This window comes from Barbus barbus, assembly GCF_936440315.1.
Source record: "Barbus barbus genome assembly, chromosome: 14".
In the NCBI taxonomy this organism is placed as follows: Eukaryota; Metazoa; Chordata; class Actinopteri; order Cypriniformes; family Cyprinidae; genus Barbus; species Barbus barbus.
The window spans coordinates 27911421-27931333 of NC_136742.1; the positions used below are offsets into that span (position 1 = coordinate 27911421).

Below are 19913 nucleotides of genomic sequence, written 5' to 3' on the forward strand. Positions count from 1 at the left end.
TTTATATAATGTGGGAGAACAAATACAAAATGCTCACCTGCGGCCAGAACAGTATGTTAAATATTAATGGACACGACCACAGCTGCAGAATGACATTATATACCAAAGGCCACCTCACCTGTGTCAGATAAAAGAGCTCTTTAACATGAAACATTTAAACACCACATCTAGTGCCCTTTAGTGAAGTCAGCTTGCTCTAACATTTACAATCATCCTGGACCAAAGATTTATATTCTTGATGAAAAACTTGTATTTACAACTACTGCTATTTTATTTTTCACCTACCTACTTTTTTAAACTCAAGATTTATTCAGCCCCAGCCCTTTAATGTAAAAATCACATGCAATGTTTTGTGTTTCATATTTAATTAAATATGATTATTTATGCCACCTGGTCCTGGAGATTAAATAAACGAATATTCTGTATTCATTATATAATATTCATATAATTATGAATATTAAATATTCTAAAATATAAAATATATTATCTTTGTATTATTATTCAATGCAAAATTATTTTCAGATATATACATTTTTTTATAATTATTGTTATTATTATTAATAATATATATTTTTTATATTTCCAATTTTTCATTCAAAGTCTAACAGGCAATATTTGCATACTAAATTATAATTGGTCTATTAGTGATTGGATTTTTTTTTTGGTGAAAACACGTCACATGATTTATTAATGTAAAGAAAAGTACATTATTGCTTTACTATATAGTGCACTATAAGATGCATTAGCCATTTTAGTGTAATTTGTAGTGTACACTTTCATTCCTATCCTATGTAGTGCACTACTTTCTTCCCATAATGCATAATTTTATTAATAGCGTACAACCAATGTATACTAATGATTTGGTGATTTTGGGATCACCCCGAACAAAATAAAAGATATGGATTTCATTGGTTTTAAATATGTTTATTCTGGCCCTCAGAGCGTTGTTCTGGTTTATGTTGGTATGGTGACATCCACAACATTGAGTGTGGATTCATACAGCAAGTTGCTGGAGTCCAGTGTGGCATTGAACAGCAAACATACATGATTTCACTGCCCTGCAGCGAGGAAGCAGTACAAATACATGCTGAGAGACAAGACCACACTGATGCTCAGCAGCATATACAGAGGCACATTCCTTCAAATATATACCCATTTACAGCAAAGAGCTCATGTCAATTGCACATCTGAATAAAAAAAGTTGAAATTTTGTTCTGCTGAAACCATCAGTGTTTCATTTAAGAATGAATCTGTGGATGGGTATAGTAGTGAAGAGACAATAATACAAAATACAGGGGAGGAACATGCTCTTTTTAAGTGTCTTTTTAAAGACAAAACCCTCAAAATCTAAGTTTTTAAGAGATTTTTAAAGAGGCAGGTCTCACTTTTAGCTATTGAAATGCAAAAGCTATTTTAAATCATTTTAATTATTCAGTCATATTTGCATGGTATAATAATCCTGGATTTTTGTTGTTCAAGAAATTTAAATACTATATTGGGTGTTAATGTTCAATACTAATTTTTCAGACAAAGAAATTGATAAATACTTGGAAGAGGGGGAAAAAAACTAAAAGGCGTTCCCAAGAATATTAAGAATTATAAAACAAATATTACACATTGTATACACCATTTTTTGCATCCAAATATACAGCAAATTGGCTAAACAAAGCAAATAAATCACGTTTGTGGAAGCTAGCGTTATGTAATTGTCCCCAATATCATTCTTTACACGTGATTGCACTCTAAAACATCTCAGGCTTAAATTTGGCTTAATGACAGTGTGTATTTGTGCATTAGTTCTAGTGCATTGTGGGAAGATTACAGACATAGAGTGAAAGTAGACTGGCTTTGTGGGTCTCAAGAGGAACTAAGGCCGGAATCGGACTCCCCGTTGGCTTCCTGGGCTTTTCCTGCGCACGGAATGGAGGAGCAGGGAATGCTGTAGGTGGAGCAGGCACACGTTTGAATGACCTCCTTTAGAGTTCCTCCTTGTTCCTCTACATTGAAGATGTTTGGCTGCTCGAGGTTGTCGTCGCAGATTCTGTGGATACAAAACATTATTTAAGCTGTGGGTCAATCTGAGGGAAAGAAAAAGGAGTGTCATCTAACAAGGAAAAAGATAGAAGGAAGTTTCATTAACGTAAAAGTAGCCATCTGGGGTGAAGGGGAGGGGATCATACCAAGGTTTTGACCAAGAGCAAAAAAAAAATTTAGATTTCAGTGTTTTACAGTAAGTATCTCCATATTTTTGCCACATCATGCCTTGAATTTCTGCTACAGACCTTAAGAGTAGACAGAATATTTAATATGACAAATGAAAATGAAGCTTTGAGCATTACAAGTACAGTCTGTGCAACGAAACATTAAAAATGTCCTTCAAAAACATGGAAAATGATGACAGTTATGACACAGGACAGTGAGACGTGTTAAACAGATTGTGATTGTAACCCCATAGCCTCATTTTCATCCATATCAAATAAAAGTTAACATGAACTTCTGTTGTAACTGATTTCACTTCAGTAAAAAGGAATATTCAACACACACACACACACACACAAAATGTAGAGTGGGACTTTATTTTCTCAATTGCGAACTGACTGGATCCTTTTAAATGAGAATCTATTTAGACTGAACGCAAGTTTAAAAAAAGAAAGAAAAGAAAAAACCTAAATACTCCACTCTTTCCTTTGCTGAAGAAGATATAAAATTGAAGTAGTATGGAAAAAATACTATGGAAGTCAATGGCTACCATCAGCTGTTTGGGTACCAACATTGTTCAAAATATCTTTTGTGTTCAGCAGAAGAAAGACACTCATACAGGTTTGAAAAAAGTGCAGGGTGAGTAAATGATTACAGAATTTCCATTTTTGAGCAAACTATCCCTCTAAGATGACCCATAGCTTCTTTGGTATATGAATCGTTTAGATTAAGATCAGGGATGTGTGTTTAAAAAACATAATATTAATTTCATGTTGACTTTATGATGTCTACTCTCACTAAGGTCGATAAATTTAAAATGCCACATTCTCTTTCAGAATAAACAAAAACAACAACAGTCAGCCTGAAAATCCAACCTAACTGCTTGTGATGTTATTTAGATTCACAAGAACAAAATATTCATTAATGTTTGTCACCAGTGCCAGAAATTCAGAAAACATTATTGCATTTCAAAGATATCAATGGAAACTGGAACAACTTCATTACTTCATATGTGCAAAGAACATAAATATTGTGAAGAGTCACTGTTGATGTCAACAGGTTCACGTGTTCATGGTATATATACACATATATTTACGTTTTCTACCATGATGTTTCTACCATCATGTTGTCAGGTGATATATGTGTTTCTAAGAGCATTATGAATACTGGTGGGCTCCTCGGAAAACTTCTTCTGTTTATGTTTTGTATCATCCATTACAAATGAAGATGTTCAGTAAGCATGCAGCTATTAAAAGAAATACTAGCCCCAAGGAAAAGGAGTTATCCATTCTAAATGTGTGGGAAAAGCACTTATCACTATTTATAATCCACCTTAATTATTCAATTATTCTAATGAATCATTTTCATAATATTATAATATCTATCAATTATAGTTGGGTTTAAGAACTGGCACGGCAAGTACGTTTAGATTGAGATCATTCACATTTAGATAAATGCAGCTTTTTTCTTCCATGCCTTTATCAAGATCCTGAATCATGCTGGTTTGAGAGCAGAAGCCATTAATCCATCCATCCATTTATCCTTCAATGATTAAGTCATTGAGGTCCATGAAGAGAATTCATGCACTGTTAACATGGCTAGTACTGAAAAATTCACAGTGGAAATAAAACAAATGCACATCTGCACTGTAATGTGTGCATTATGGGATGTGGGAGGGAAACTAGGTATACAAAGAGGAAGTCTCGAAATCTCAGAATGATGTAACAGGCAGCTGAACCTTAACCCAGTGATGAATAATTGAAAAAGGCTAGTCAAAAACAAGACTCCACAGTTTTACTGCCTCACATCATTGTTGTAAAACACTATGGTTCTTGTGGTGATAGTCAGTGAGAACGATCAGTCAGGCAGCAGCCAAATGCCAATAAAAAAGACAAACAACCGGGAAACAGAAGACATTACGGGCGTCAGAGGAAGTTGAAGCATTGGGCTTTGGCACCAAGCGTTCATGTATTCTGAAAAAAAGAGGCAAATTACCACAAAATGGTGTGAGGATTATCAAAAAAAGGAAAAATGGATTAAAAGTTTATGGAAAGATGTGGAAAGAGTCAATAATGCATAGAAATATTTGGTTACTGAGGAAAACTGTCACACCAAACAAATTAAAGTTAAAGTTGAAATCTTTTGCAGAATGGTTCGTAGGTTTTGGTAGTAAAAGGTTATTATTGTATATTTAAGCATTAAGTATTGTGTGTGTGTGTGTGTACTTATACAAAAAATATTGAACAAATTTTTCAAAATTGCAAGGAAAATATCTGACACTAAATAAATTACAAACTCAACTAAAAAAAAAATCATACAGGTTTGGAATGAAGAGATAAAACACGATGACAGAATTTTCATTTTTGTGTAAATTATTCCTTTAAATTTCAATAAACAGGAACACAGTTTCTCTAAGCAGGTCTTGTGGGTTTTACTGCAGTGGAGAAGGAACAAAAATACAGAACAAATATTAGCTGAACTATCAGAAACTGCAAGAAAACAAATCACTGCATGGTTATGTCAGTATTTGATGGACCTCAGAGCTGATTTTACTGGATTAATCTTACAGCTAAATTTTCAACACATACACAATGATATTTGTCTGATTGTAACTAATTGAAAAGTGCACACACTGCATGAAGTGCATTACATAAACACAGAGCATCATTGATTAGTTTAACCTTTACCCAGAATAAACACAGCTTCACTTAGACATGTGCTGATATGGCCGGATCATCAGGGAACAGCCACAAGCCACACGTGATTTACACAGAAATACATGCAAAGGCTGTCATGTTATTTATATTGAAAGATTCAACATGGCAGTCAAATTAAGGTGATAACATCATCTGCTGTGGGCTACTTTATGATTACTTTTTCAACAAGGTCACCACATTCTACACGTTTGTAGCATTTACTTTATAGTTTTTGTTTCACACAATTGACCATTTTCCAGCCCTTTTCTGACTCTTAGAATTAAACAGACTGTTCTTGCTACTGTACCTTTATACCATTTATGTACCTTTATGACATTGCTATTGTACCTTTATCACTAGCTGATTTGCTTTTCACATGTGAAATGTTTAACTATATGATGTCAATATGTGATACAAGTAAACATTTCATCAATATTCTCAGCCCTACTTAAGACTGCTGTTGGATTAGCAAGCGAGATTAGAGCCCACCTGTCATATATGAGGCCATCAATGCCCTGTTCCCTCAACTTCATCCTGTTGTCATGGTCGTTGTTATAGTCGCCCCAGCAGAAGACCACCAGCCCTTTAGACTGAGCCTCTCTGATGAACTCCATATTTCGCAAGAGCTCATCAGTGTGAGCGCTGATTCCCTGTGAGCACATACAAAAGTCTTTATTTCATCTTTGACATGAATTCTGACATGGAAAACAATACAGCCACATTTTGCAGGTAAACAAATCTCACAGAAGCCAAACAACACGATTAGATCTCTTTCATTTCATAGGTTTGGATAGTTTGTGATTACACTGCTTTATTATGCAGCCAAACTGGGCGTCTCTCCGTGCAAAGTCCACTAAAGGAAGTAGAGCTTTTTCACATTTGGCTCCCAAACTCTGGAATAGCCTTCCTGATAACGTTCGGGGTTCAGACACACTCTATCTGTTTAAATCTAGATTAAAGACATCTCTTTAGCCAAGCATTCACCCCCTCAAATATTCACCCCTTAAAATATATTAAGGTTCTGCAATATATAAATATATTGTGGAAACTTAAATTCCTGTAGAGCTGCTTTGCAACGATTTGTATCATAAAAAGCGCTATACAAATAAACTTGAACTTGAACAGCTGTGCTGTCACACCACCGTTCTCTTACCAGTATGTTCTCACTCTGAGCAAAGCTCATGGCGATCTTAGTGCTCTGACAGCGGATGTCCATGAGTTCAGGGTAGAGGTCTGTCACTCCTTGGGTCAGAAACAGGATGGGGTATTTGTTCTGTTTTTGCCTCACCCTGAGGAAGACAACAATTTATTTCAACTTAAGCACAGCATCAAGGTTGACTATTTATTCTTTCAAGGAATAGTTCACCCAAAAATGAAAATCTGCTAAAAGTTTACTCACCTTCAGGCCAAGATGTAGATGAGTTTGTTTCTTTATCAAAACAGTTTTGGAGAAATTAAGCATTACATTACTTGCTCACCAATGGGATCCTCTGCAGTGAATGGGTGCCGTCAGAATGAGAGTCCAAATATCTGATTAAAAAAACGTCACAAGTAATCCACATCACTACAGTGCATCAATTACCGCCTTGTGAAGTGAAAAGCTGCGTGTTTGTAAGAAGAAAATCCATCACTAAGGAATTTTAAACTGTTGTTTCTGGCCAAAATATAAATCCATAATCCATCATACTGCTTCCACAGTGAAAAATCCATCCTCTATTGTCCTCTCACATCAAAACGGTTATAGACTGTTTTCGCTTGTAAACGGTGCTTGACCTGTGCATATTTCTTTCCTGATTCAGACAAAACAACTTTTTCACTGGAGAAAGCAAAATAATGGATAGAGAATATTTTAGCCAGAGGCAACATTTAAGTTAAAAACACCTTAATGATGGATTTGTTTATTACATTTGTTTATTCACAAGACGTTAACTGACAGACTGGAGTGGTGTGGATTATCTGAGGATTTTCATGATGCTTTTATCAGTTGTTTGGACTCTTATTCTCACGGCACCCATTCACTTGGTGGGCAAGTGATGTATTCCTTAATTTCTCCAAATCTGTTCTGATGAAGAAACAAACTCATCTACATTTTGGATGCCTATTTTTTGCCAATTTTAATTTTTATGTGAACTATTTCTTTAATAAATGTCACTGGACTTATTGTGCGCATACATTTTAAAGAAACATGTGGTTGGTTTACACTGTGCTTAATTTGCCTGCCATAGGTCAAATATATATAACCTTAAAATATCAGTGCATTATTAGAATATGCACATGAACAAGACCTCTTACATTGTGCAGACATCAGGGTCAAAACATGAGAAGATTATTCTCCTATTGCCAGCGTTCTGCAGCACACATGTGAGGATGATGTCCAAGAACTGATTCATGTTGAAGTATGTGGAGAGTTTTGCATCCCAGGAGCCATCCTGTTTGGAGAAAAAGATACAATGAGGTTGTTTTTCTCTCCAATAACACTGAGATAAAACCAGCTTGAGGCAACACGAACCTTAAACTGAGAAATCCACTTTAGTTCAATGTTGAATCCCACATGATCTGGAACAGCCTGGAATATCTGAAACATAATATAAAATGAGAAAAGAGGTTAATCAAGCAATACAGGTTGGCAATATCAGCAAACATTTACCATAATTTTCTTAAATGTTTGGTCAATAAACTACTAAAAAGATCAAAGTAAAAAGGTATAGCCTACACAGTGGGTAAAATAAGTATTGAACACGTCACCATTTTTCTCTGTAAATTTCTAAAGGTGCTATTGACATGAAATTTTCACCAGATGTTGGTAACAACCATTCAAAGATGTTGGTAACATCCATTCAAAGAAAACAAAACAAATAAGTTATGTGTAATAAAATGGAATGACACAGGGAAGAAGTACTGAACCACTGAAATGTATTTAATACTTTTTAATGCCTTTGGTAATGACAGCTTCAAGATGCCTCCTGTTTGGAGAAACTAGTCGTATGCATTGCTCAGGTGTGATTTTGGCCCATTCTTCCACCGTGTCTTCAAATCTTGAAGGTTCTGTGGGCCTCTTCTTTTCTATTGGATTCAAGTCAGTTGATTGGCTAGGCCAGTGTTGGGGGTTCTCCAGGACCAGGATTGGGAACCACTGGGCTAGGCCATTCTAGCAGCTTTATTTTCTTTTTCTGAAACCAGTCCAGTTTCCTTGGTTGTGTTTGGCATTATTGTGTTGCTGAAATGCAAGACAATAATGTACTGTAGGTGTTGGGACTGAACCAGCTAATATTAATTTCCACTGACAAGGGGCAGGATTTCTTTCTAATTACCGATAGATTTCAGCTGGGGTCTTGGCTTTTCATGCCTTTTTGCACCTTCCCTTTCTTCATGTGTTCAATACTTTTTCCCTGTGTCATTCCATTTTATTACACATAGCTTAATTTCTGAACTTGTCTGTTTTGTTTTGTTTGTATGTATGGATTACTTGGGTTGTAATATGTATAATATATAATTTTTTTTTTAAATAATTCCAGAGGTCAAAGTTATATATGAAAAGATAAAGCTGTCATACCTGTGAAAGGGAAGGGAAAGGCTGGTGCTCATCTATATACTCCTCTTCATCCTGCAAGTCTAGACAAAGCAACACCACAAAAACAATTATCTATTTAACAGTTAACTGTTTGTCCAGCTCAATACAGCTCAACAGAGGCTTGGATTCTAAACCCTAAACAATAACAACCAGATCCGATATGAATCACAACACTGATTTACAGCAAAACAAAAAAGTATTTGAACTCTTTAATTTCTTAGCACAAAAAAAAAATTCATTTTGGAGATTTTGACGTACACTGCACAAAACACTGCACATTAATCTGTCCTTAAAGTCACCAACTAGTTTGACAAGTAGTTGTATAATGATCTGCATTTGTATTGTGACATAAATCAATCCAAATTCTACCTTTGTGGTCATGAACTTCCATGGCAGTTGTATGGGCGAGCTGAGAAAAACAAACACATTCACACATCAATATCAGCATGGAGATAATTGCATTTCATTGATTATTCACAGCAAAAGTGTCTGAAATAAGTCTTACTTTTAAAAGCTGAAGTTCATCAAAAGTAAGATCCTTGACAGGAACTTCGAACAATACCATTGAGTTCTTGTCATTTTTCTATAAAAAGGATACAAGAAGAGATTATCTTCCTTTCGTTCTGCAGCTTTAATCATTGTTTACGACTGTTCGAGTCTGAATTTGAAAGGTTTAAGTAGGAAGTCTTCAAAGGGAGTCAAAACAAAAGCTATACCGAAGAACACTAAATGAGATGTGCAAACAGTGACTTTTCACTGTCAAGTAAGGGGAGCCAAATGCGATTGTTACCTTTTTAGTAGAAATACAGCAGGTGAGATCGTGGTATACGATTGGAACTAAATCTTTAGAGAGATGAACATCAAACTCTACATAAGCAGCTCCCTGTGGAAAAAACAAGATATGCTTTAACCTTATATTTCATAGAAAAACACAACAATGTATTTTGGTTGAGTTGCATTCTTTATTTACACTCACGTGGTTGGCCGCACTTAGAAATGATGTAATTGTGTTTTCCCTGATCTTGTGATGCCTGAAATAAAAGAGAATCATATTTTCTTTCAGCAACATATTTCTTACTGTATAATACGCACTTCTCTCTCAAACTTTGTTCATGCAGCAACACTGAAGTGTGCTTGTTGTGTTATAATAAACTAAGGTGTGTTTATTGTGTTTTCCTGCTTTATAATTTTTACAGAGCCTATTACACAGGCTGTGCAAAAATTTTAGAAGTCAATACACACCATAGATGTTTGAAAGGCAACATTTGTTAAACTAAAACAACAACAACATTGGACTGAGGTCAATATTGGTTTACTTACAATTTTAGTGCAAAATGTCAGGGGATCTGAAGGAATTTTTGTGAAATCGTAATTAAATTTAAAGAAAAAACATTTGAAGGACCTTTTTTTTCAAATTTTTAGCAAATGACTGCAATACAAATAATAATAATTATTGTAATATAATAAAAAAATCATATTACAAAAATGTAAATTGTAAAAATACACTTGTAAAGTACAACTAACAGAAGTTTTGGTCTTATATTCAGTTCTTAAAGGGGTCATCGGATGCTAAATTCACTTTTAGATGTTGTTTGAGCATAAATGTGTGTTGGAAGTAGGGATGTAACGATTACCGGTTTGACGATAAATCATGATAAAATTCCCCGCGGTTAGTATTACCGTTTCATATTTTAATTATCATTAAAACCGTGTTCGATTACCGTGATTTAAACAACTCGCGATAAATAAATACTGTCCGGCATAAAGCAGAGTTTTCAGTAACAGTCTCACGTGCGCACAGCAGCACAGTAGTTTCGTTCTGAGTGAAAACAGGGCGGAAAAGCTGGGAGGGTTTAAAAGAGTGCTAAGGGAATTATACAAATTAATATATCAATGAATTAATCATATGAATGTACCTCTGAAGGATCTGACTGTCTTCAGAAACAATTCGATGGCATTTTGTTTTCATCTTAGCTCCATGTAATACCTAAAGGAAGTGTTCGCGGAGTTCACGGGAATCAGCTGTAATTCAGCTTTTCCGTATAAAGCGCCACCTGGTGCCAGAGAGTGGATTTACAGACACTTATTTACATTCAGTCTGTGTGCAGTTTCTGTCTGGCCAAAAAATTGACCAAATTTGCATGACCTGCTGTAAATTTTAACCGGTTGATGAAAAACAAACTTATGTACATTTAAACAATTCAGATATGCTATATAGGATTATTTATGGAGCAGATAAAATACATATAATCATTTATTAATTATCATTTTAATTTAACCCTTTTCTTTAAAGGCTGAAATGTGTGGTCTACCTTTATGTTAAACTTTTTCAAAGCTTTATTTGAACATTTACATTATTTATTTGAACATGCTATTAAACTGGTGTCAGTCAAGTTGTCATTTAAAATCCAGACCTCATTGGTAATGTTATTGTTTTAGTGATTATGCAAACACAAGTCATTTTATTTGCTGTTTGTTGATTTTTAAGTATGAAACTTGGTGAAGTGATTTATGTTTCGGTACTTTTTGAACATCTCCAGCACATTTTAACAATACCGTGATAATACTGATAACCGTGATAATTTTGGTCACTATAATCGTGATTAGAAATTTTCATACCGTTACATCCCTAGTTGGAAGTGTGTGTAAACATCCACCGTATAATGATAAAATCCCTCCAGTGTTTGTTTTTTATCCCTATTTTAAAATCCCCTTTCTCAAATAAGGCCGTTCTGAGATTCCTGTCAGAATGACGTATTTCTGCACAGGCCGCTCCCACGATAGTTGATTGACATGGCCACCTTACCTTATACCCACCCTACTTTGAGGTGTTTTGTTGTTAGATGTAATAATGAATATAGCAGTCCTCATAAACTCCCAACATCTGAGCTGCTGAAGACGCAGAAGATTAACGCTACTTTAGTTTTTGAAGGGAATGCGCTGATCCCAATCTGCCTAAATGTGTGTATGTTCGCGCGAATCATTCATGATCCAGCTTCATCTACAGAAAAAGTGAGTAGTAGGGTTTTTTTTATGAATCTTTGCAAATCGCCTTTCCTAATATGTGATAGTTAGCAAGTTTGGCAGCTGAAGTTTACAGACTGCTCGTCACCCCACGGAAGAGAGGGGTGGGGTCAGGAGAGCTCATTAGCATTTAAAGCAACATGGACTAGAATGGCTTGCTGAAAACGGAGCTGATTTTGACAGGGTAAAAAGGGTGATTTTTTTAACACTACCATTGAGAAATTTTAACCAAAGTATTTTATAGACTGTTCATTAAGACCCTAAAGAATCATATCGACTTGTGGAAAATGGGCATCCGATGACCCCTTTAATATTAGTTTTATGTTTATAATTAATTTAATTTACTGATTAAAAAATGCCTGGGAAAAACAACAAATATATTTATTTTATTTGTGTGTGTGTGTGTGTATATATATAAATAAATGTGCATATGTATATCATGCCGATCATCCACATGGTTGCTACTCACTTGAGAGCATGAGTGCTTCCTGCTCCTCTGTGTCCAACATCCAGAGCGCTCCTTTTCTTCCAGTATTTGGTGAAAGACTGACTCATGTCACACTGAAAGCCTTGGATAGGACGCGTCACCAAGTAATCCACTGAAATCCCATCAAGAATAAAAGCATTTATTTAATTTAATGTTTAAGCCAACACTTAATGCTTAAATTTAATGAAATCAGCACATCAGTAAATGAATGGCATCATAACCACAGTATCTAGCTACTTGCAATAATGCAAGCAGGGCGGATCTTTCCAACATGAGTGACTTTACCCTTTATTTACATAGTCTGTGACGTGTTTATTGAGGTAAATGTTGTGTGCATGCAGTAAACGAACAGATACTATCATGGGTGGCAGGAATGTGCATTAGTTTTATGGTGTAAAATAAATTAGATGTTTAGACTTTGAACATCAGTGCATTGCACAATATAAGTAATCAGTACTGATTATACCTCTAACTTTTCCAATAGTCTGTCTGCCATTTCGGCTCATGATGGGTAGGGTGACCACACCCTGATCTCCGCCACTCTCCACAAAAGAGGACGATAAGAGGCATGCAGTGCCCACGTAACCTGAATGGACATCACCCTGAACCACGGTCTCACTCAGGTCCTCCTAAACAACAAAGATGTGACATAACAGTCACAAGTCACCAAAATAATTCATGCAAAATTAATGTAAAAACTCCATCAAAATGCTTTGTAATGCAATTGTGGACAAAATCTTCCTGTTAAACAATACCAAAGAATTCTGTACCTCAAAGAACTCAAAAGTGAGCTCTAGGTTGTCGGGGTCCATGGTGTGAATACTGTATTCAGTCCACTTGGAGGGTTCAAGGGAATATCCACATTCTGGCTGGGAATGACGAGACTTATATCCGCTGTCACTGATCATACTGATCTCCAGCGTATTGGTCATCTTATGCCACGATGAAGGGCTTTCTTCTTCTTCTTCTTCTTCCTCCTCGAAACCTTCCAGCATCAGCTTCAATCTAAAATATATGAATTATACTTAGCATATTCTTTGAGTGAAATCAGGCATCCAAAAAGTATAATTTGAAAAGACAAATAAATGTTTAGTACTTGGTCCATCAAAATATAGCGCTTGAACTGAAAAAATATTGCAATATTTTGCATCCCACTAATTAACAGATCAATTTGACTAGTAATTTTTTTCTTATAATGGACTTCTAAGGACCTTGTGACTGACTGACCTTGAGATAAGCTTTCTAAGAGTTAAATATCTATTCTGTACTGAAGGATATTACCTGAAGCGTGAATTCTTAAATTTTTTCTTAGTAAAAGATACTGGAGGTTTCACAGAGTAATGAAGCCTGAGACGAATTTCTGTCTGGCACGTCAACCAGCCAGTTGAGTCCACACACTCAACACCATCTGCAGATCAAACAAATTTGATTTGCATGGTAAAAATCAGATAACGGTGTTGTTTTGCATTAACAAGTTTATGTAGTTTAAATAATAAAACTTACTATTGACTCCAAAATGTCCATCGTCAATCACAAGCTCAGCTTCTGCAAGACAAAACAAAATTTAATATGGAACGTCAACCGCTCCTGCTACAAATCTACAAAAGTTAAGAGTCACTAGTACAGAGTAAATAGACACCAACACCATGAGACATAAATTTTCTGGTTTGCTTCTTAAACAATCAAAATATACAGATAAAATAAGTGTTCAGTTTGCTCTGTACTGGATGGAGCTCTGCACATTTGTAGTCTATATATTATAAAACAAGAAATGGGCATGTTAGAATTTAACACTAAAGATAATTATAATAGATTAATACTTGGTTGGCAAAAGTTAAATAACAATAATCTAAATGCGTAATCCAGCAAGTGTTACCATGCAAGCAAATTGTTTTGTGGCAACACAAGTGCAAAGAAATGCTGACAAACTTTTAAAGAACATAACGCGTAACATCTGGAGCAAACAGTTACATGATTAAAATGATGGATCCTGCCTATTAAAAACTAAAAAAAGTATTGTGTAATGTAATGCGTTGTTTTGCATAGTTTGTTAAATGCATGTGTGTTAAATGTGTGTTGTGCATGTAAATACAGAAGCGTTAAATGCATGTGTGCTTTAAAATACATTTTAATGTAGCTTCTAATGTAAAAATCAACTATTAAAAATGAACACAAATATTAAAAGAAAAAGAAAAATCTTCTTTAAAGAATTAAACCCAAAAATTTAAAGCGGCTAAATTAGAGGAAGGCAAAAGAAAAAAAGGGTTACTTGTAAACCCAAGAATGAGCCAGTGAAAACTGCTTCGCTCTGTTTGTCTATGAGGAGTGATAGCCCACTAAATGTTATGGTTTCTAATAATTAGGTTCCATTAGATTACCTTCAGTGGCTTTTATTGGCATTACATCTGTCCATGACAAATAACACTAAAATCAACATTAAAGACAAGATGAAATCAAATTTCATTATTTTCTTTAGAATATGCATCAGTGATTTATGCACAATAAGACCAGATGCATTAATTTAGAAAGTAAATTTGAGGTGAAAAAATACATGCTGCTGGTCTTATTGTGCATGATACACTGATGAAAATAAGACAATAATGTGGGTATGGGAAAATAATATTAACCAACAACAATCATCTAAACTAAAACTAACTAAACTAACAACTAAAGTCTAGTATTGTTCTGAGAGATCAAATTAAGTCCCACATCACATTACTTTCATTAATTTGGAAATACGTCATATTTCAAACGTTCATGTTGTCTTTAAAAAAGCTGAATTCAGCATGTATTGATAATGCACGCTTCGAGTTAAAGGGGACAAACTGATCTGAATGTAATAAGAATGAAGGAAGGTGTTTATGGGTTGCATTACACACTCAAACATGTGGACTATTCTGGAATCAGATACCTGAGGGACTCAATGAGCGTGGCAGCAGATGGGTCTCCCATCTACTGACTATGACTTGACATGGCCCACCTGCATTCTGTAATTCCAAATGGGGGTTTAGATTAAGGACAGATTTTTGGAAAAACAAAGCCCACTTTGGCCATTCAAACCAAAGTCTCACTCCCGAAAAAAGAATATGAGATATAGTCACCTACTTTGCCAGCCAGTTGGTTGACCTCTGAAAAGTGGACTGATTAGTCAGAAAACACATTGGCATTTTTCACAGTGTTTAACTAGAGATCTCCAGGTTATTTATATATGTGAGAAAAGCTTTGGAAATCCTTGTACTTACCACCTTAAATGAGCTTACTTTTCCGCTAATACTTCCCTAACTATGAGTAATTGTTTCTAAATTCTTAATTCTTGCTGAAAATATTTCCGTTCTAAATTCTAAAAGAATATTTCTGGCTGGGAGATGACAACTGACATGTAAATATTATGTCTAAAGGACACAGCGTGTTAGGAGGGGCTAGCAGGAAACCTGTTCCTGGAATGTCATTCTCAATGCCAAAAAAAAAGTACCCAGAACTGAGTTGAGTTCAGCTAAACGAGATTAACAGCTGTGAGGAGAATGACACAGAAGGATTTCAACAACTTAAACTCTAAAAAAATCTATAACATTTAATTACTTGCACCCTAAGAATTAAATATGATTAAAAGAAAGTCCTTGAGGAATGTTTGAAACAGACATAAACCCACATGTCAAAATCTACAGTCATACATGTAAAATAAAACAGCTGAAAAATCACAAATGTATATCACAAACAATAGATAATGCAACGATTATTAAGTGCCTTTAAGAAGCCGTTCACACAGAACACATTTTTCTATTCCTCTGTATTGCTTTTTTAAAATAATTTTTCTATGTAAACAAGTGCTAGACAGACGTGTTTGACCGGTTGTGATCATGTCTCTTGCAGTGTCTTGCGCAAGAAACGGCGCTCAAGTTCAATAAGTTCAACTTTTAAAGCCTTGCGCTTTTTATCCATTCCACTGCCCACGGCTCATGTTTTTGAATCTGTTACGTGTGAATGGACCCTAACAGAATTATAAACAACATCTATAAATAAATATACAAGCTGAGGCTGCTTTTTAAAGGTGTTGGGTAATCAGTTCACCATTGGGCCTTTAAAGGTTAATTGTGAACATTCTAGGAATCAATTCTATCATGTTTCTTTACTAGGAAAAGAAAATCTCACCTTAGATTCCAAAATGAATCCCCTGAAATAGCGATATTTGGTTTCACCCCCTCTAGGAACCACAACGGTTGTTCTCCACAAGGTGCTGGGGTGAGACGAGACACAGAAGATAAATATGTGAGTCAAGGGTAACCGGGCTTGCACTGGAAGGCAAACATAAGATGGCATTGTACATGTACCCATCCTCCTCAGCTGGCTGCAGGGTCACGGCTTTTTCATAACACCAGCCACCCAAGGTTTCACAACTGCCAACCACTGCGATCACTTCGTCTGATATAGAAACAAAATATAGTTTATTAATTCTGTCCTTTGTTTTAATTATTATTACATTATTTTAATTAGATTGTTGTTTTTTTATTAATAAAAAACTTTTACAATTATGCAATTAATAGTTACCTTCTGTCATCAGTAATACATCTATATTTCATAGTTGAATTTCTGATTTGATAATATAATAATTGTTACCGACTTATTAGTGAAAGTTGCACACTGTGTGTTATACTTCTATTTAATTATCCCTCTTACCCTGTGCTGTGGTCCCTCTCACTGTCAGAGTGACTGTAGTGCTGTCCATGACTGACACTCAGATGGAGAAGAGAATGAAGAGACCTAAAACACAGAGGGAAAGAAACATTAACATCTGATCCCCGGTGCAAAACAAATCTAAGGCACATTTACAGCATCAGCTGACCTGGATTTGCCCAGTGGTCTGATACCTGCCTGTAGAACTGCTCTGCACTTTAAGAATCCGTTACATTATAACGTTACATGTATTTCAATTATACGCCCTAAACAGAAATTTTCCTACCGCTGGACGCAATATTAGAGAGGAAATAATAGTATGTCAGATCCTTGAATCTAAACGCAATCTAAGAGACTAGCTTTCATGAAACTCCACTGTTTGAGTGAAGGAAACAAAAACAACACGGTCTGAACCGGCTACAGCCGGTTACTGTCAGTGACAACACCACCCGGTATCCAGGGGTGTTGCTCAAAACATAGCAAGCTATCTACCTAGACAACACTGTTACGTTATAAAGGTTCTAAAAACGCTACCTAGATAGGGAGCCCACTAGGTTTTGAGACGCAGCCACTATTCGCGGAGCGAAAAAGTGTAACTTATATGTGTAACTTAGCGTAAAACGAAATGTCTAGCGTACATTCAGTGTCTAGTCAAGTAAAAACACGATACAAGTGACAATTACCTGAGTTTAAAGACAAATATCCATCCTTTAGTACCGGGAAACGTTAATCGCGCGCTGACGTGCCCATGTTTACATGCACGCGGATCTCTGCAAGCCCGGTGTTACGCGACACTGTTAACTGTGAACCATTTCTTAAAATAAATCTATCGACGTATTAAGCTTATTATTACGACTTTCAATTATGCGAATCTATATGCTGGTTAAAAAAAATTAAATAATACGATTTAAATAGCGTTAAGACGGTCACTTTGTTGTAGGGAAGAAAACGATGGAAGCTCGAATTGAACAATTCGACTCCGCCTCTCTGCGTTTTCTGAACGCATATGATTGGTGGAAGAAGTGATTGACGTTCGATGGGCGGGACTTCTTGGGTGGAGTTTATCTGAGCTGGCTGATATGACCACGATGCAGTCAAATGGGCTATATAATTATTAGTGTTAGTGTAATATAGTAATTAATATTAAATCAATTATTAAACATACATTTTTATTTTTACCTTTTAAACTGAACACAAATAAAACATTTTAAAATAAATAAATAATCGGAGATTTTAATGCACTGTTTGAAGAGTGTTAGGCGGCTGGTGTAGTATTTTTATATTGAGAGTAGCCTATACTTGCAGAAAAATAATTTCACTGCTATAGCGTAGAATTGGGTGACCATTACATTTGGAAACTTTGATACTTTTAGCTGTTTGTACAGGGTCAGAGGACTTCTTAACAGCTTTCCCGTATTAATATGAATTAATTGGGCTGATGAACCAATAAATTTACTAAACAGATTAAGTTAGTGTAACTAAATGTAACAAGTCAAGCATTATTTTTAAATAATGTTTAATAGTAGGCCTAGATGTGTGTGTGAAATCAAAAAGGTTGGCAAGGTCAGATGAACCTTTACTGTAAAATCAGAAGAAGAGTATAGCCTATTGATTTTAAGTGGCCCGCCTTTCAGCAGAACTGGTTGCATAACGAGGTGCCTCAGCAGGACAGAACACAGTCTGGAACTCAGTGTTGCATAACAGAGGCCAGTCAGGCACATGCACGTCTAAGAAAAAGTTCAGGGGAAAACAGTAGGGTGAGAAATTTCAGGACATCATGACACAAATCCATGCAATGTAAAGATAAACCATTTCAATCATAAAGTTTTGCTGTGTCCTTGATTTCTTTCTGTTTGCCACCGCTACTAGCTCTACCTGTTCCTTTGTGAGCCATTGAGAGGTCAAATACAATTGGTCTTTTGAAAAGAGAGCTATTGCTCCCAGAATGGTGAATGCTGTGTGCTTAGCACCACTGAATGGATGGGACTGCAGGATTATAAATATTTAATGAGCCGGTCTCTTTCTCTCTTGTATCATGTTTCACAACTCCCACAGTTTGCCCTGTAACTGGTTTTAAATGGTGAATTAGTACAGTGCCAATTCCACCCCCAAACACATACACAAGAAAAAAATTATAATGAGACCTTTCAGAATGCACTTGGTGTTTTTCTTGCTTATTTTCATGCTTGAATTTTCAAGAAAGGAGAAGAAGTGAGAAGTCTGGACAACTTCTTTGTGTGGTCATGTGATAAAGAACGCTGAGTTCTATTTTTCAATGCGTCAAGACCTTTCTGGAAATATGCTGGGAAATGTGATTACGGGGTTTTTCTGTCTGAATAAGCCTTTTAATACAAAGAAACTTTCATAGAAGCACATGTATATATTTTTGCCTCTATTCAAATAACAATATTAAGAATAACAATATATTATTCAACATTCCCTTCTCTTTAAATTTGGACTATAATGTTAATATGAGTTACATTTTAAACCTTTAATTAGATTTTTTTTAATCAATTTATCAATTAACATTTTATTATTTGTATAGTTTGCAGTGCAAGATCTGTCTCTTATTGGGCAAATGCAAGCAGGTAAATTTGGCTGGCGTTCATATTTTGCAAGAAACAGAAATACTTTGTGTTATATAGCTACACTACACTATACATTATTTCATTTTATAGAAATTAATACTTTTATTCAGCTAGGATGCATTAAATTGATTAAAAGTGAGACTAAGGACTGGAGAAATGGCTGTTGAAAATTCAGCTTTGTCAGCAATAAATTACATTTTAAAATATATTCAAATATTCAACAGTTATTTTTAATATTTGTGTATTTACTGTAGCTAATATTCCATCAAATAAATGCAGTCTTGGTGAACATAAACATCTGTCAATATTTACACATTTCTAAGACGTGGTTGTGGTTCTTGAATGAAAACCTCAAAAATCATGTAAAGATTTCAGATTGTGGATGTGGAAGAAACAGCGTCACCTAGTGCAATTATGGGTATAGTGCACTCAGTTCATGTGCTGCAGTGCAGCCTCTCCATTTATGCATACGTTTGCAACATTCATTCATCTTTTTCCTAGGGATGGTGAGTGTGCAGATGAAGAGTCACGATTTGAAGCCTTTAAACTAAAGTACCTCTAATGTATTCAGAGTTCAGTGGAGTTTCATAGCAGTTTGAGCAGATACTGTGATGATTAATTCAAGGCATCAGTATTCAAAGAGCTGAAAAACACCTGAAATTTTCTGATAATGTCTT

The 19913-nt window shown here is 35.4% G+C and overlaps 1 protein-coding gene across 4 annotated transcripts; it reads right to left on the reverse strand.

The window, feature by feature from the left end:
* Window positions 1-591: 591 nt before the first annotated feature.
* LOC306880474 (glycerophosphocholine phosphodiesterase GPCPD1-like) lies at window positions 592-17656 on the reverse strand. 4 transcript variants are annotated; one of them, XM_079434004.1, is made up of 21 exons: window positions 17332-17628; window positions 16652-16735; window positions 16306-16396; window positions 16127-16211; window positions 14889-14964; window positions 14356-14401; window positions 13481-13522; window positions 13259-13385; window positions 12748-12982; window positions 12444-12606; window positions 11960-12089; window positions 9443-9497; window positions 9257-9349; window positions 8972-9049; window positions 8836-8875; window positions 8449-8507; window positions 7405-7470; window positions 7188-7324; window positions 6049-6184; window positions 5385-5545; window positions 592-2041 (listed from the first exon to the last, which is right to left on the reverse strand). In XM_079434004.1, the coding sequence occupies exons 6-21, from the start codon at window positions 14375-14377 to the stop codon at window positions 1858-1860; spliced, it is 1728 nt and encodes a 575-aa protein (XP_079290130.1). In that variant the 5' UTR covers window positions 14378-14401; window positions 14889-14964; window positions 16127-16211; window positions 16306-16396; window positions 16652-16735; window positions 17332-17628; the 3' UTR covers window positions 592-1857. The 4 variants fall into 4 exon arrangements, with proteins under 4 accessions (XP_079290130.1, XP_079290129.1, XP_079290127.1 ...); XM_079434003.1 differs by lacking the exon at window positions 14356-14401 and adding an exon at window positions 16818-16864 and having other exon boundaries at window positions 17332-17618; XM_079434001.1 differs by lacking the exon at window positions 14356-14401 and having other exon boundaries at window positions 17332-17656.
* Window positions 17657-19913: the final 2257 nt, after the last annotated feature.

Bases quoted from the DNA above. Each gene is read 5' to 3' on its own strand.
- LOC306880474 (XM_079434001.1), bottom strand. From the start codon at position 16,700: ATGGACAGCACTACAGTCACTCTGACAGTGAGAGGGACCACAGCACAG. The intron at 13,523-14,888 runs GTATCTGATTCC...TTTGTCTTGCAG, and splicing joins ACGCTCATTGAGTCCCTCAG to AAGCTGAGCTTGTGATTGAC. The intron at 12,607-12,747 runs GTACAGAATTCT...TTTGTTGTTTAG, and splicing joins TCACTTTTGAGTTCTTTGAG to GAGGACCTGAGTGAGACCGT.